This window comes from Ambystoma mexicanum, chromosome 2q (genome assembly GCF_040938575.1).
Source record: "Ambystoma mexicanum isolate Mex_15411 chromosome 2q, UKY_AmexF1_1, whole genome shotgun sequence".
In the NCBI taxonomy this organism is placed as follows: Eukaryota; Metazoa; Chordata; class Amphibia; order Caudata; family Ambystomatidae; genus Ambystoma; species Ambystoma mexicanum.
Genome location: NC_090924.1, coordinates 1,146,648,465 through 1,146,664,505, shown reverse-complemented (window position 1 = coordinate 1,146,664,505; position 16,041 = coordinate 1,146,648,465). Strand labels below are relative to the sequence as shown.

Sequence of the window (16,041 nt, the reverse complement as noted above, 5' to 3'; positions counted from 1 at the left end):
AGGAGCAGCTTTGTACCATGGTTTCAGCACAATTGAATGTTTACAAGTGAGCCCAAGGGGGCTTCCTGGTGCACACGGATAGATGCCCCTTGTTGAACTATCAATTTCAGCGTACATGTGTCTTGGGCCATGTATAAGCCATTGACCCCTTTGTTTGCTGCTCACTCTCTTCACATAGGCGCAGCAATGATGTCAGGACATATGGATTGTAGTTCCTGTCTATGATTTTACTTCATTTTCTTGTAGTAATGTTTCCTTTGTTTTACGATTTCAAACGAGGGTCAAAACAGTCTTAGTTTCTATGGTAGGTTTTAAGCATCTCACAGGCAACATAGTTTCAATTCATTCATTCGGCAGCAGCCGACTGTGTTGCAACCATTGGAGTAATGCGAGCGAACAGTCTGCTATGGCCCGACCCTATTAGCTAAGACTGAGGAAGCTAAGACAAAGCGGGTAAGGTAAAGGCCACTGTATGAGACGAGACCAGTGGTCGAAGTGGGCGGGAGCGGTGCTCCTCTACTTTTTTGGTTTTGGTGGGGAGAAAACTCGACTCGGGCTTGACAAGCACGAGTACGTCTACAAGGTTTGCTACGGTGCTGCATTTTATGCTTGCCTGCTGGCTATCTCGTGGACGCAACGTGATAGTACTGGAACAGATGGCCTTCCAAGTGTGGATAAATAACATGACTAATTGGATAATAGCATTTTATTATTTATTTATAGTGACTGCATTAACAGGAATTCATACCTTCAATGTAAACAGTGTTTAAATGAATGTGAGATTGCCTCACAATAGATGTGTTTATTCTTTTGTCCTCTCTGGAAAGTGTTTTAATACCACCATTATGGGACTGTGTTGCGCTTGTCCTCCATAGTCACACACGCTACCCAAACTCTCTTCATACCCACCCACCCTTCCCCCACTCTCTCTACCCCCACTGTAAGGACTGATTTTCTATATTCTGGCCTGGTGGAAAGATGTGTAGAAGGCCAGCATATATTGTGACAGGGACAGCTCTGGGGAGCGGCAGCCAAACCAGTTCAAGGTAGCAGTGACAAGGGTCTAGGCTAAGTCTCAAGCGGTGGCTTGTAAAGGGTCCACAATGAGTACACACAATAAGAATCACAAATTACATTTAGACAGTGGCCCTAATTACAAGTCAGGCGTTAAGGGTTTAACGGCGCCGTCGGCGTTGTTAACCCTTAACGCCTGATTCACACTTTAACGCCTGCTTTTTGCAGGCGTTAAAGTCCAAGGCGCTAAGCGACCTTGATGCTAATTACGGCACAGTAATTTACGGTGCCGTAATTAGCGCCTTCCCCATCCCCATTATGCCCTATGGGGCAAAAATGGGAATGGGGAAGGGCAAATGGTGAATGGGGAATTACCGCCCCACTCACCTTGGAATGGGGCGGTAATTCCGCCATCCACCCTGGCGGAATCCGGCATGGACCATGGTGCTAATAGCACCATGGTCCACCGCCTGACTTGTAATGAGGGCCAGTATGTATAAAAATACAGTTATTTATTTATGGCCAAACAACACTATGAAAAATGACTACTAACAGGTAGAAGTATCACACAAAACTAATAATAGATTACGTATATACAGTGACTGCAGTAGGACATAACACAAATCAAAAAAATGTAAAAGAAAGTGCAGATTAGGTTATGTACTACAGGTCACAGAGAATTAATCCTATCTTCAAAGGTCCTTCCCTAAATTGTCTGGGGCCTTATGCCCAAAAGTTCAGAAAAGTTCTGACACAGTTTCTGATGCAGGAAAACATTTATATAGGGTCTCTGGGGTCCAGTGAACAGTTCCAAGGGTTAGAGGACCATGTATTCTAACTAAAAGAAGTGTCCCCAACTGTTGGAATGCTTCCACCAGCAAGCTATGGTAAAACCAAAGTATAGTAAATGTTTTGTAAAGCTAGGAACACTTTTAAAGGGAGTTTAGGGGCAGGTAAGAACCACTGTAACTTACGCTGGTACTCCAATTCTTCCCAGGACTTGGCAAGTCAATGGAAGAAGGTCTGAGGTTGCTTTTCCCACCGTCAGTTGCAGTCTTTGATTCACAGGGGTTGCAGGTTCGAGCTGATCTCCGGTTGGTGTCTTTCACTGGTGCAAGGGCTCTCAGATGAAGAATGCAGAAAAACACGATGCAGGACCCCTCTCAGGACTGTACTTGATGCTGGTAAGCTGTTTCGGACAGTGGTCACTGCAGCACAGCGACACAAAGGGCCTCACTTGTCACGGTCAGACTTTCCCTCCTATCTCTGGTCCCCTTGATGCTAGGATTCCAAGCTTTTGCTGAGGTAAGTCTTGTAGGACAAGCTGAGGATCCAGGCTGTAACTCAGAAGGGTGACATCGGCAGCATGGTAGCTCAAATTCAGAGCTGGTCAGCCACAGGATGGTCCCGGGACACTTCGGAATGCTCTTCCTCGCAGGGTACCGAGCATACTTCAGGAATGGAAGTTCCCTCCAATCCAAGGGTTACAGCGCCCTCGCAGGAATGCTGAAGATCACAAGCAAGGCAGAGCTCCACTAGGACAGCAGCATAAGTTGGTTGCCAGGCCTCCTTCAGAAAGATCTCCGTCTCTCTACATGGGTCTCACATCTGGACAGGAGTCTTGGCTCCTTCAGGTTACTCAAGGATCTCTGAGGAATGGGTGCAGGGGTCCTCTCCTTAGCCTAAAAGCCAGGTAAGAGCCAAAATTCACACTAGCCAATAGAAGGACAAGCCACACACACACCCCAGCAAGAGTCCAATCAGGACCACTGGTGGGAACACTCATGCATACCACTCAGACACACTGAAAACTAGAATGAGGATTGGGACCAGACAGTCCCAGCCCACATCCAGTCAGCAAACACACATATTCCTCCAGTAGTCTGCCAAATGCTTCTGCTTTCCCGGGCACTGGAAGTCTTAGTTACTTACCTGTAACTGTATTTCTCCAGCATTGGTATCTTTCATAGATTCAGATGCTTGAATATTCCCCATCGTCAGACTGGGAATCCTCGGTGATAAAAATAATTATTGAAATGTTTTTAATATACACACATTGCTACATAGAAATGCATGTACATAGTCCATTATGGCCTATGAGCCATTCTATTGTGTAGTCCCTCCACCTCACTTTGGTCCTTTATGACCCCAACCAATGAGGTGGCAGGGCTTAAGCTCCGCCCAGGCAGCCATCTTCAGATTTTGAACCGTAGGAATTACAGTATGATGGAAGCTGAGCGTAGGAGCAGCCTCTCAGAGGAGGCGGATGGGCACATGTGAATCTATGAAAGATACCAATGTTGGAGAAATACAGTTACAGGTAAGTAACTAAGACTTCTCCAGCATTGGATCTTTCATAGATTCAGATGCTTGAATAGAATACTAAGCAGTGAAAAACATGCCACCATATATGCATAAATACAGAAAAAACATATTTCTGATCAAACCATTACCATGCAGCAACACAACGGTTACATATTCAGGGAAAGGTGGGAAAGGGAGGCTGGTCCTACCTTATGCAAAGAGGTGGCGGAGCACTGCCTGTCCAACTGCAGTTTCTTTGTTGGTATCTTCAGCCAGGCAGTAATGTTTAGCGAACGTGTGCAGAGTGCTCCACGTGGCGGCTCTGCATATGTCCTTCAAGGCCATCCCTGCGTTGAACGCTGTTGATGCCGCTCTCCCTCTGGTGGAGTGCGCTGAGGGTGGTTTGGGAAGAGGGTCGCTTTCCGTTAGATGGCTGTGGGTGATGCAAGAAGAGACCCAGCGTCCCAGACCTTGTTTGGAAATATGCTGGTCCTTTGTATGGCCAGAGAAGGCGATGAATAGTCTATTTGAAGAACAGAACTCTCTAGTCCTTTGCAAATAAAACAATGCAATGTTGCAATGTTCGTTCTGCTTCAGAAGAATGATTCTGGAAGAAAGTTGGTAATACAATGCGTTCTGTGAGCGTCATTTCCGATACTACCTTCGGGAGGAACTTAGGGTGTGGTGTTAAAATGACATGGTCGTTATGGAACAAGGTGATGGGAGGTTCAGATGATAAGGCTTGTAACTCACTGATCCTTCTGGCCGAAGTAATGGCTATCAAGAAAGCCGTTTTCCATGACAAGAATTTTATGTCGCACCTGTGGATGGGCTCCTAAGGAGGCTCCTTGAGGGCTGTTAGCACAGTGTTCAAGCTCCAGGTTGTACGCAAAAGTCCTTTAAGGAAGACCTTAACGGCCGGGAGGGAGAGTAAGGACTGCGTCTCCGGGGCCGTCGTGTATGCCGCAATGGCTGATAGGTGAACCTTGATCGAAGACAGTGAAAGACCTGCTTTGGCTAAGTGCAATAAGTAGGGAAGTTCTTGCTCAACCGAGGCAATGACAGGATCAATAGCATATGTCTCACACCTCTTGGAAAAACAAGACAATTTCCTAGTGTAGGTGATGCGTGTAGAAGGAGCCCTTGAGGCCCTGATTATGTCCCAGCACTCCTCTGGCAGATTGGGATTCATCAGCTTATGCTGCTCAGGAACCAGGCGTTGAGAGACAGGCTTGCTGGATCGTGATGGAGGACCTTGCGGTTCTGTTGCGTCAATAGATACTGATGCGCTTTGAGGCGAATCGGGGGCCATCGGGACAGGTGCTGTAGGGTCGAGTACCAGACCTGCCGTGCCCAGTCCAGTGCAATTAGGATCCTAGAACACTTCTGCTCTTTCAGTCTGCGCAGTATCCTGGAAATCAGGGGAAAAGGGGGGGCATATAGGAATTTCCCCGTCCAATCCACTGAGAACGCGTCTCCTACTGACTGACTCTCTTGGTATCTGGAGGCGAACATTTTGCATTTCTTGTTGGCCCTGTTGGCAAAAAGATCGAGATGTGGATGGCCCCATAAGGCGAAGATCCGTTGTGCTTCCTTCTCGTCCAGCTCCCACTTGTGAGAAGACGTGTAGTCCCTGCTTAGTTTGTCCGCTAGGACATTGCCAACTCCCGGAAGGTGTTCCGCCTTGATTTCGACTCTGTGGTACAAGGCCCATGCCCATAGTAGTTGAGCTTCTTGAGATAAGATCTCTGACCTCGTGCCTCCTTGCTTGTTTGTGTAGTGCATGAAGGTTGTGTTGTCTGTCTGTACAGTGAGAACCTGTGCTGCCACTACTGGAAGGAAAGCTTTCAGTGCCCACCGTATGACCCTGAGTTCCAACACACTGACGTGGAGTTGGGACTCCTGGGTTGACGAGGAGCCCTTGGGTTGTTGGTCCGCAAAATGAGCGCCCCAGCCCGAAAGAGACGCGTCCATCCTCAAAAGAAGGTTTGACGTTGGTGCCTGAAACGGCATCCCTTGTAAAAGGTTCTGCGGAGCATTCCACCATCGAAGAGCCTTGTGCAGCGTCGTTGGAATCTGGGCGATGTCCTTCCAAGAGCCGAAAGCTTGTTTCCATTGGTGGCCCAGTGCCTCCTGGACAGGCCTCATGCGAAGCCTGCAATTTGGTATGAGGAATATACATGAGGACATCATGCCCACGAGGGATTTGTAAGAGTGCACCGATGTCGTTTCTCTCCCTTAGAACAACGTGGTCAAGCGGAGAATTGCTGCTGTTCTTTCTGCTGATGGTCTCACCCTAGGAATGTTGGTGTCGAGCTCGGCTCCCAGGAAAGAGACTGGGTTCATTCCGAGTTTGGAGGCAGCCATGGTGCTCTTAGCACCATGGCTGCCTCCAAACCCGGGTCTTGGTCCGGGTAGGCGGAATGGGGACTTTCCGGGTCATTCCAACCTTGGTGGACCCAGTAAGTCCCCATTCCGAAAACCATTCCCCATTCCCATTTGAGCCCCCGTAGTGCTCAATGGGAATGGGGAAGGCGCCAATTACGGGCCCGCAAATAGTGGGCCTGTTATTAGCACCCTGGTCCCTTAGCGGGACCCGCTAAGGACGTCTGGTCTGACCAGACGTCCTTTGCGGGTCCCGCTAAGGGACCTCGGATTAGGGTGGTAAGGGTTTAACGGCACCGGCATCCTTACCAGTGACGTTAAACCCCTACCGCCCAACTGGGAATGACCCCCACTGTCTTGCTGGGAACTGGGCAGAATCTTGCGTCGTTTATGGTGAAACCTAACCCTCTTAAGAGATTTGTCATCTTTGAAACTGCCAAGCGTGCGCTTGAGGCGGAACTTCCTCTTATCAACCAGTCGTCCAGATATGGAAAGACTTCTGTTCCTGTCCTCCTGAATTTTGCAGCGACTGGTGCCAGGCATTTTGTAAAAACTCTCGGTGCTGATCTCAGACCGAACGGAAATTGAAAATGAAGATCGCCCACAGTGAACCTGAGGAATTTTCTGTGTGCTGGATGGATTGGTACGTGGAAGTACACGTCCTCCAAGTCTCGAGTGTCCAAGAAATCGCACATGTTTAACCAAGGGAGCACTCTTGCAAAGTTATGATCTTGAATTTGATGCGCTTGATATATTTGTTTAGCGCTCTTAGGTCCAAGATGGGTCGCCATTGACCATTCTTATTTTTGACGAGGAAGAAACGGGAGTAGAAACCCTTTCCCCTTAGAGAGTAAGGTAGTGGCTCTATTGCTGCTTTGTGCAGCAGTTTCTGGATTTCGGACATGACTTGCTTTAACATATGAACCTTGCGCAGAGTCGGGGGCAAGGAAGGGGGCTGGTCTAGAAAACCCAAGGTGTGTCCCTTGCGGACCAGCTGTAACACCCATTTGTCTGGTGTTATTGACTGCCAGCATTGGTAGAACTGGCTCACCCTTCCCCCCCACCGGGGCGTGACGTTGAGGGGGAGGAGCTGGACTGTCAGTTTTGTTTGCCCCGCCTCCCTATCTGGCTGTATTTGTTGGAAGACTGGTACTTGGTGTCCTGGTAGCAATTACCTTGCGACTTCTGACCGTAGGAAAGACGGTTAAAACCTCGGTACTTCGAGGATGAACCTCAAAAAGGACGAAAAGAATGGCGATCCTTGTCTTTATCTTTCAAAGAGCTGATGGCGCGTGCCGTGTCCCTGTCCGTTTTGATTCCTTTGAGGTGGTCATCGATCTTTTTCCCGAAAAGTTCTTGACCATCGAAGGGCATGTCCAATATCTGAGCTTGGACCTCAGGTTTGAAATTGGTAGCCTTCATCCAGGCCTGCCTTCTCAGCACTGTGCTGTGGGCCATCTGCCGGAAACCTGACTCCGCCACATCGACTGCTGCGTCAATCATGTGATCCGAAGCTGCTTCCCCATCAGCGATAATCGACCTGGCTTCTTCCTGAAGTTCTACAGGTAGCTGTTTGGGCAGCTTGGACATGCGGAGCCAAAGCTTGCGGTCAAACCTCGCCGTCATGGCCAGCGTGTTGCCCGCTCTAATAGTAAGCGATACTGATGCAGATACTTTCCTGCCCATAGCCTCTAGTTTGCGACCGTCCTTGTTCGGTGGGGCTGACAGAGGTGATGCTGGATTGGTCAACTTTTTCCTAGCTGCTACTGTGATGTCCGAGTCCGGTTTTGTATGACCTCGTAGACAAAGAGGTGCAGACTCAGGGGCATTGTATTTTTTCTCAGGCCTGGAAACTACAGCCAGAGTGGATAAGGCTGTGTCCAATATCTTGGATCCGGACTCCCAAATGGTGTCGAGTAGAGGAATGGTAGTAACAGTTCTCCTACGTTTGTCCCTGTGCTCATAAAGCACCGACTTCTTCTCCTCCGATGTGACCTGTAACTGAAACAATTCTGCGGCTTTGCCGATGATAGTATGAAAAGAGACTAGATCATCTAGCGGTGAAGAGTAACCCGGAGAATCTTTCTTCCTGGGCTTTTCGACAATGTAATCGTCCCATTCGCTAGTATCAGGCTCTTGCGTGATCTCGCCTTCTTCTGGTTCAGAATATTCTCTGAAAGGATCTTCCTGCCAGTCTGAGACCGGAACAGAGGATGGTACAATCGTTGGATCTCCAACTGGAGATCTTGTTCTGTGTGACGATGCTGGAGAAGGGACCCTTGTCGGTGAAGTACTGAGTGTCCTGCTCCTAGATCTGCGAGGCTTTTCTGTGGCCTACTCCTGGAAGGCGAATGTCTTGGTGTGCTTTGTCGAGGTGAAAAATCCCTCTGTGGGGGTTTGGCTCGCTCGGTACAGCTGACTTACTTTTTTCATTTTGACGTCTGTTGAACTCCTCAATGATCCTTTGCATTGATAACATAAGGATCAGCGCAGGCACCTCTGCAGTAGGTTGCCAAGGAGGGCTGTGTTCCTTAGGTGTAAGACAATGCTGTTCTTCAACAAACTCAGGGTCTGAAAACTCCTCCTGCAGGATGACGTCAGGTAGCTCTGGCATTTCTCCTAAGGGAGATAATTGTGTTCCCTGAGGTTCGAGAGCATCTACAAACTGAGGCGGCGCTTCTATAGACTCAGGGAGACTGTCTTCATTGGATGGCGTAACAGTGGCGTCAGCAAAGGGTGTCTTGGGCCCTAAATCCTCTGTCGGTAAATAAGCTTGTGGTGCCGTTGAGGGAGCTGTTGTCAAAGATTTCGTGGACGACGGCGGGTCCGTGGATGAAGATTTCGTGGACGGTAGCTTGACTTTATCCGTCGACGAGTGCGTGGATGAAGATTTTGTGGACGGTAGCTTATCCATCGATGAGTGCTTCGTGGACGAATGATGAGCTTCCTTCGGCGACGATTGCTTCGTGGATGATAAACTCGCCGATGAGGACTTAGTCGTGGACGATGCGGTTTGTTGCATGGTGGTCGTCGATGAGGGTTTCATCGACGGCTTGGTGGACTACGGGCCTCTATCTTTACTGCTGCTCGTAGACAGCTTCTCCATGGACGACTGCCGCCCCCCCCCCCCCGTTTTTTGCAAACTTCTCCTTACCTTTGGAGGTAGTTTTTGCCATAGAATGCTTCATTTTATGGCTTGTAGAGTCCAGGGGAGGTAAAAAGGTATAATTTCCAGCTTCCTTTTACTCTTGGGAGTGGGAGAGGAACCCCTTCCTAATGAAGAAGCCCTTCTTTTAGACGTTTGCTTCTCAGATGATTTACTGGATTGAACAGGGACTGTCTTCGCAGATTCCTCGTCTAAAGAAAGTTTCTTGGCTTCCAAATGCAGAAGAAGTCTTCTATGTCTGTCTTGTAGGGTTTTAGTTTAAAAAGACTTGCAAATGTGACATTTCTGGATGTCATGAGGATATAGACAGTATATGCAGTGATCATGGGGGTCTTTCATGAAAACCACCTTTCTCCTGCACCTCGTGCAATCTCTGAACAGGGAAGGTTTCTTGGAAGCCTGAAGTTCAGCCATCTGAAAAGAAGGTTCACTCGACGAATTCTGGGTCAAAATAAAGTTTTTGGAAACCCCAAAAACCAGTAGAGATAGCCCCTACCCAGGGGAATGTGGTAGAGTATATAAAAATATAAACTACTGTGAAAATAGAAGAATATTCGAAAAAGCTCAGAGAGCTTGAGGATTCCCTGTGTCAATTAGACTGCAGTGAAAAATCTAAAGATGGCTGCCTGGGGCGAAGCTTAAACCCTGCCACCTCATTGGTTAGGGTAATAAAGGACCAAAGTGAGGTGGAGGGACTACACAACAGAATGGCACATAGGTCATAATGGACTACGTACATGCATTTCTATGTAGCAATGTGTGTATATTAAAAACATTTTAATAATTATTTTTATTACAGAGGATTCCCAGTCTGACGACGGGGAATATTCAAGCATCTGAATCTATGAAAGATCCAATGCTGGAGAAGTCCATATAAGGATTTCCGTGGCCTCACAGGCCAGAAAGAAGGCTAAAGAACAAAATGGCCTAAGGACAAGCGAAAAACCATGTGGCACAACCATGTTTGGACACTAGGCACAGTTAGTAGCCAAATGTGATAAACGCAGTAAGGCTCAAATGAAAAGCACCAAATGGTAAAAGGTAACTGCTACCACCAGCTTGTCCATTTAGCACACCTAGAGTAACCAAAAATGTATGTGTGTCAAGGGCAAAACAAAAAGTGTACCCCATTGTACTGCATTGTAAGATGCATTGTACAATGGTAAAAAGTTACCACAAGTGATAACAAGTTACTAAAAGTAGTAACAAAGTCACAAGACTAAGGGAAACAATGTTTCCCAGTACTGACAGCCTGAAGGACATGTCAGTTTCCCACTAACAGATGAGCAAAAGACAGTGTAGTAAAGCCTAAGTCTTCAAGGCACTGTAAAAAGTAAAGGTCATGACCGCAAATAAAAGAAAAAAGTTTTGGGGTCCATAAAAATCGGAAGAAAGGTGCAGTGAAGAAAATATTTCCTAACACTCACCCACACTATCCCCACTCTCTTCATCCCCACCGCCCTTCCCCCACTCTCTCTACCCCTGGCCACCCCACCCCCACGCACCCTACCTCCACTTTTTCTCCCCCACCCTACCCTCAATATCTACACCCACCCTACCAACTCTCTCTACCGCCACCGACCCACCCCTCTCTCTCCCCTATCCACCCACTCTACCACTACTCTCTATCCCCATCCACCATACCCCATCTCTACTGCCAGCCATAATACCCACACTAGTACACTACCCCGAAACTGCCAACCACCATCCACCCACCCTACCTCCACCCTCTCTACTCCCACCTGACAACCACTCTATCTACACCAGCCCACCCTAACAGTGCACTCTCTACCCCCACCAAACCTACCCCCACTCTCTCCACCCACACCCACCCTCCCAACAGCCAATCTCTCTACCGCCCCCACCCACTCTAACCCACTCTTTCTACCTCTGCCCACCCTACCCCCATGCACCCTACCCCCACCCTCTCCCCTGCCCACCCTACCATCACTCTCTGTACCCCCAACCACCCTACCAACTTTCTCTACCCCCACCTGCCCACCTTATCAACTCTATCTACTCTACTCTCTCTAACCTGCCAACCCACCCCACCCCCTCTCTCTCTACCCCTATCCAGCCACTCAACCCCCTCTCTATCCCCATCCACCCTTACTCCCTCTCTACCACCACTCACCCTACCCACACTACCCTCAAAGTGTCAACAATTACCTACCCACCCTACCTCCACCCAACTCCACTCTCTCTACCCCACCAACCATGCCCCCACTTTCGCTACCCACACTCTCTCTACAAGCCTATGTACATTCTCTCTACCCCATACACTCTCTCTACCCCCACCCATTTTACCGCACTCTCTGTAATCTAGCTTCTCTACCCACGCACACCCGACTCCCACTCACTCTACCCCACCCACCCAAACTACCCCACCCCACTCTCTCTACCCCCACCAAACCTACCTCCACTCTCGCTACCCCCACCCACCCTAGCCATACCCCCACTCTGCCCCCACCCACCTAACCCCACTCTTTCTACCCCCACATGCCCCCCACTCTCAACCCCTAGCACCATTCTCTCTATCCCCACCCACCCTACCCCCACTCTCTCTACCCCATCCACCCACACACCCTCACTCTCTCTACTCACACCCACCCACACGACTCCCTCTCTACCCCTATGCACTCTACTCCATCCACCCACCCTACTCCCTCTCTTTCTGTCCCCCATTCTACCCCCTCTTTCTCTACTCAACTGTACCTCCTTGCTCTTTACCCCGCGACACACACTACCCCATCTCTCTAGCCTCACCCACCCTACACCCTTTATCCCCACACAATTTATACTCTGGGAGTAATGCTACAGCATTTTGTGAATATATTTCCTCTTCGATTATCTAAGCCTACGTACTTAACTGCGTACCCCAATAGTGCTGTTGCTAGGTAATATATGAGATTAAAATGTGATAAAAGTGACGCATTGATCACTCAAAGAGCAAGAAATGGCACTCCACGAAATCATAAACTGTGTCGTTTGTGTGACACAGATGCTGTAAAAACCATTGAACGCAGGGGTGTTGCTAGGTCTGGAAAAGATCAGGGGCTAAGCTAATGTCAGGACTGGCAGGATTCGGGGCTAGCTATAACCTTTTGGTTGTAGTCCCTGAGCTTCTATCCGGGGCTACAACCAAAAGACCTAGGGCTATAGCCCCCTCAGCCCCCCCATAGCAACGCCTCTGATTGAACGCATACTAACAACTTGCGACAGTCTTCATACGTTATGACGTCGTTTTTTAAACTCCTACCATGGCGGATTTAATTATGACAAGACCTTTTTATTATGGTCTGCTTTTATCAAGGGAGGTGATCATAATTTCATTTTTAATCTGGTCAAATTTTACTGGAAATGGGCAGAGATAATTAATGTATTATCGTTTTAAATCAATCTCTCTGTTTCCATTATAAACTAGTGAAGGACTTGATGCTATTTGTATAATTTTAAAGAATCGGTTTTAGCAAACAGTTTTTTCAATCAGGTCATGTCTTATTCTGACCAACGTTACATTAAATGTCGAAGTTAGCCATGTCATTAGTGCTAAGTTTCTTCTGTTGCTGCTTTATTCTGCGATGACCTTTTATATTAGTCCTCGTGTATCTTATTCGTTGTCAATGTTATTGTAATTTTAATGTTGTATATGCAAAGCCATTTGGCTGAACGTCTATTAAATAAATAAATACATTTATTTTTATGAAGCAATGTGGCCCAACAGGTTGTTTTTTAGGTATTGGTCTCTGTGTGATTTCTCTTAGGACTTGTATGGCCTATGCAGCCCACATTAGGTGTCAGCACCATGCATGTTGGCAGGAATGGGAGTGGGAAATATACAGGCCTACTCAATGGGGGTGGGTAAGTTGCTGGGTGGATCCAAAGATTCTCCCCAGACCATTGTGTGTGGCAAGGAAGATGGAAAGGTGGATAGGAGAAACCCTGTGATGTAGTTTTTGCGGGAGCCTGGACCCTCTCCTCAGCTGTTGCCAGAGGCTATAGCCCTGGGTCTTTTGGTTGTAGCCCCGGAGAGAAGCTCAGGGGCTACAACCAAAGGGCTAGATAGCTACAAATCCCAACAGTCCCGACAAGGATCTTTCCAGACCTGGCAACTCCTCTGGTGTTCCTACTATATTCTAGAGGCTCATGCAGTTGCTCTGCTAGATATGACAGAGCCCTCCACTCCTATGCCGCTTCTGGCATTTCAGACGCAACGCTCACATTTTTCTCTTACGTGAGGTCTTAGATGCTCGACGTATCATTGATAAAAAATGGACAAGTCATTGTTCTAGCAATGTCCCTGGGGCATAGCTCTCAGCTCCTGCTCACCCCCATTAGTAAACTAAGGAAACAGCTTTCATGATCAATCCACATACAGTAGTGATTGATTGAAAGGAAGTGGCTGGGTGACACAGTGTGCCTCATAACTCTCTGTATTACATTTGGGTCAGGGTGCGCTGATCTTCCACTTGTGTTTATTTGTTATCATCAAGAAAAATAGAAGAAAGTGTATTATCCGGCACTGCATTAACTAGAAGGCTCTGTTAACTAGCACCTGCCATTGCGATAGAAGTAGCGTTGCCTTTAAGAGAGAGCCTGTTAGAAACATTTTAGAGACCAGTTCACTGGTGCTCCAGATTATAATGTCACATAACCAGAGCAGGGTAAGGAGCTTTGCCTTCCAGCCTTATTGCTCTGCTTTCCGGATTTCTACAATCTCGGCAAACAGCATTCGGCTATCTGGCACATTTAATTATCTGGCACCACTGGGTCCCCATGCATTTACTAGTTTCTAGGATAGCCGTGCCTCGACACACAATAGAAGGAATGCAGACATTGGTTTTGGAGGGGGACCTTTCCAATTTTTGGAATGAATCTGGACTTTTAGGAGTGCGAGTTGGGCGAGGGACTAGAAAGGATGAACCAGTGGTGTTTCAGTGTCAGCCAGGAAGTCAGCAAGGGAGAGGAGGATAAAAAGCAGATACAAAGAGAAAGGTTTTGAGGTGCTTCCGGAACCGAAGATGATTCTCCTCAAGTTTCAGGGAGGCAGGCAGGCTGTTCCAGAAGGAGGCCCCGGCCGAAGGAATAGATCTACCACCAACTTGTTGCTTGGAGAAGCGACTGACCCTGAGGGAGTTTGAGGCAGATGAACGAAGAGCTCGAGAAGGGAGGTATTTGGGAAGAGAGAGTTGAAGGTATTGAGGCCCCAGGCCCCAGAAGGCCTTGTGGACGATGCAGAGGGTTTTGAAATTAATCCTCGCAGCCACTGGGAGCCAGTGCAGTGATTTCAGTCCTCGAGAGATACGATCCCTGGGCTTGAGGCCAAGGACAAGTCTCGCAGTCCTGTTCTGGATAAATTGCAGAGGGCAGAGAGTAGAAGCAGGCAGATTTGGAAATAAGCTGTTGCAATAGGCCAGCCTAGAGAGAACCAGAGCTCTGGAGACAGTGAGCTTCTGGGGGAGGGAGAGGAAAGGAAGACTACCTCTGAGGAGGTGCAGCTTATAGTGTGACTTCTTAGAGACGTCAGAGATGTGAGGAGAGAAGGATAGAGTCAAAGATGACCCTGAGGTTTTAGCAAGAAAATAATGATTGCAAAGGAGTTCCATGTACTTCAGATATCACCTGATTGTGCTATGCAATAGAATTACCTGATCCATCTGCACAATCATGTCTAGTAGTTACAGAATGTAAACCAGTAATTGCACAATTTGCATGTCTCATGTATTAGCAATTACAATCTAGCAATAACATTGTAAAGTTGTAGTTTTATGTACTTACCTTGTCCCCTTGTATCCCTTGTTTTCCACATTCGCCTCGGTCGCCCTATAAACAGATGACATAAGATGTATCAATGGAAAATAGGTTTCGTCCCCAGCCTAACTGCAATAGGCATTCATCTGCACGCCCTGCGTCCTGCTTAGCTGCAGGTGTTGCATTGCATGATCAACCATGCCCACACGTGCAGGCCACCTATGCTGGTTAGCAGTGCAAATACCTAACATGTTCCGATTAGTGATGGCAAGAGCGCCAGAAATTGTGGAATACAGGGAACTTGAATTCTCTGAAAGGAACAGTACCGAGCTTTTGGCACTAAAGAAAATTACACGGTTTAAAAAAAATACAAATGGTGTAACCTTATCACCCTTGCTTCAGCTCTGTTTGTTTTAAAACTGAGCAGTAGCCTCGTTTCTGTGTTTTTTTATACATGTTTCTGGTTCTGTCGTCCTCGCCCCTTAGTTCAGGGGGTCACATGGATTTTCCTTTCTGAAATACACTACTTTCCGTATTAACAACTTTGAAAACGAAAACATAGTGTGCTGTTATTTGTTAAAGTTGCAGTGCAATTTTACCAAAAAGCACCATATGCTTTCCTTTGCCCATTGCAGGACATTTTGCACTTAATTGAATGTATCCGCCGAAATATATATTTTAGCGGCAGAATAAGGAGGCTGAATCGGCGTATTTTGTAATAGAGTGATTGCTCAAGTGGACCCGATAGATTGGCAAGAATGTTGCCAGATCTTAAACCCACGCGGTATAATCTTTGCTGGCATTGGGCATGGTAAAGCCCACGCGATGTAAATTTTGCTGGGATTGGGCATGCTAAAGCCCACGCGATGTAAACTTTGCTGGGATTGGGCATGCTAATGCCCACGCGATGTAAGCTTTGCTGGGATTGGTCAGGCCAAAACGAATCGTGGGAGGCAACTGAGCATTAAAACAGGACTAAGAGAAACCTCAAACGATGCGCATAATTGGTGAAATTAAGACTGTGAAGCGTATTAAATGTATCACGCTCTTCGTTCGTTTGTCTCTCTATCTCTCTCCCCCCTCTCTCTACGGTAGCATTAGATACGCCCATTCTTAATTTTTGGGTGACAATTCTATAGAGCAGGAACATGTCCTTTGGGTACATTTAGCATGTTTCCACTTTCAGTTCACCAATAGTATATTTTTCTGTTTTGCTTTCGAGAGAATGGTACTAACATGTAATACTTTTACAACACATAGTACTGCCTCCACGAAGCAGTGAAAGAACTGTTTCCCATGTTAAGAACGCAGTCCAAACATTGGGCCTCATTACTTACGATTTAGTCGGATTTACCAGTGGTAAACCCACCCAACTCCAATAGAATGATCGTCTCCTCCTTGCTAATGGGATTACAGCCTCA

General features: G+C 47.5%; 1 protein-coding gene across 3 annotated transcripts in view; it reads right to left on the bottom strand.

Annotated features, from left to right (window-relative positions):
• Positions 1-16,041, bottom strand: part of COL28A1 (collagen type XXVIII alpha 1 chain) — a 1,696,952-nt gene that overhangs the window by 1,416,613 nt on the left and 264,298 nt on the right. For all 3 annotated transcript variants that reach the window (XM_069648530.1, XM_069648529.1, XM_069648528.1), the window contains exon 9: positions 14,648-14,692. In XM_069648530.1, the coding sequence (XP_069504631.1) occupies positions 14,648-14,692 (45 nt within the window). The remainder of the gene's footprint in view (positions 1-14,647; positions 14,693-16,041) is intronic.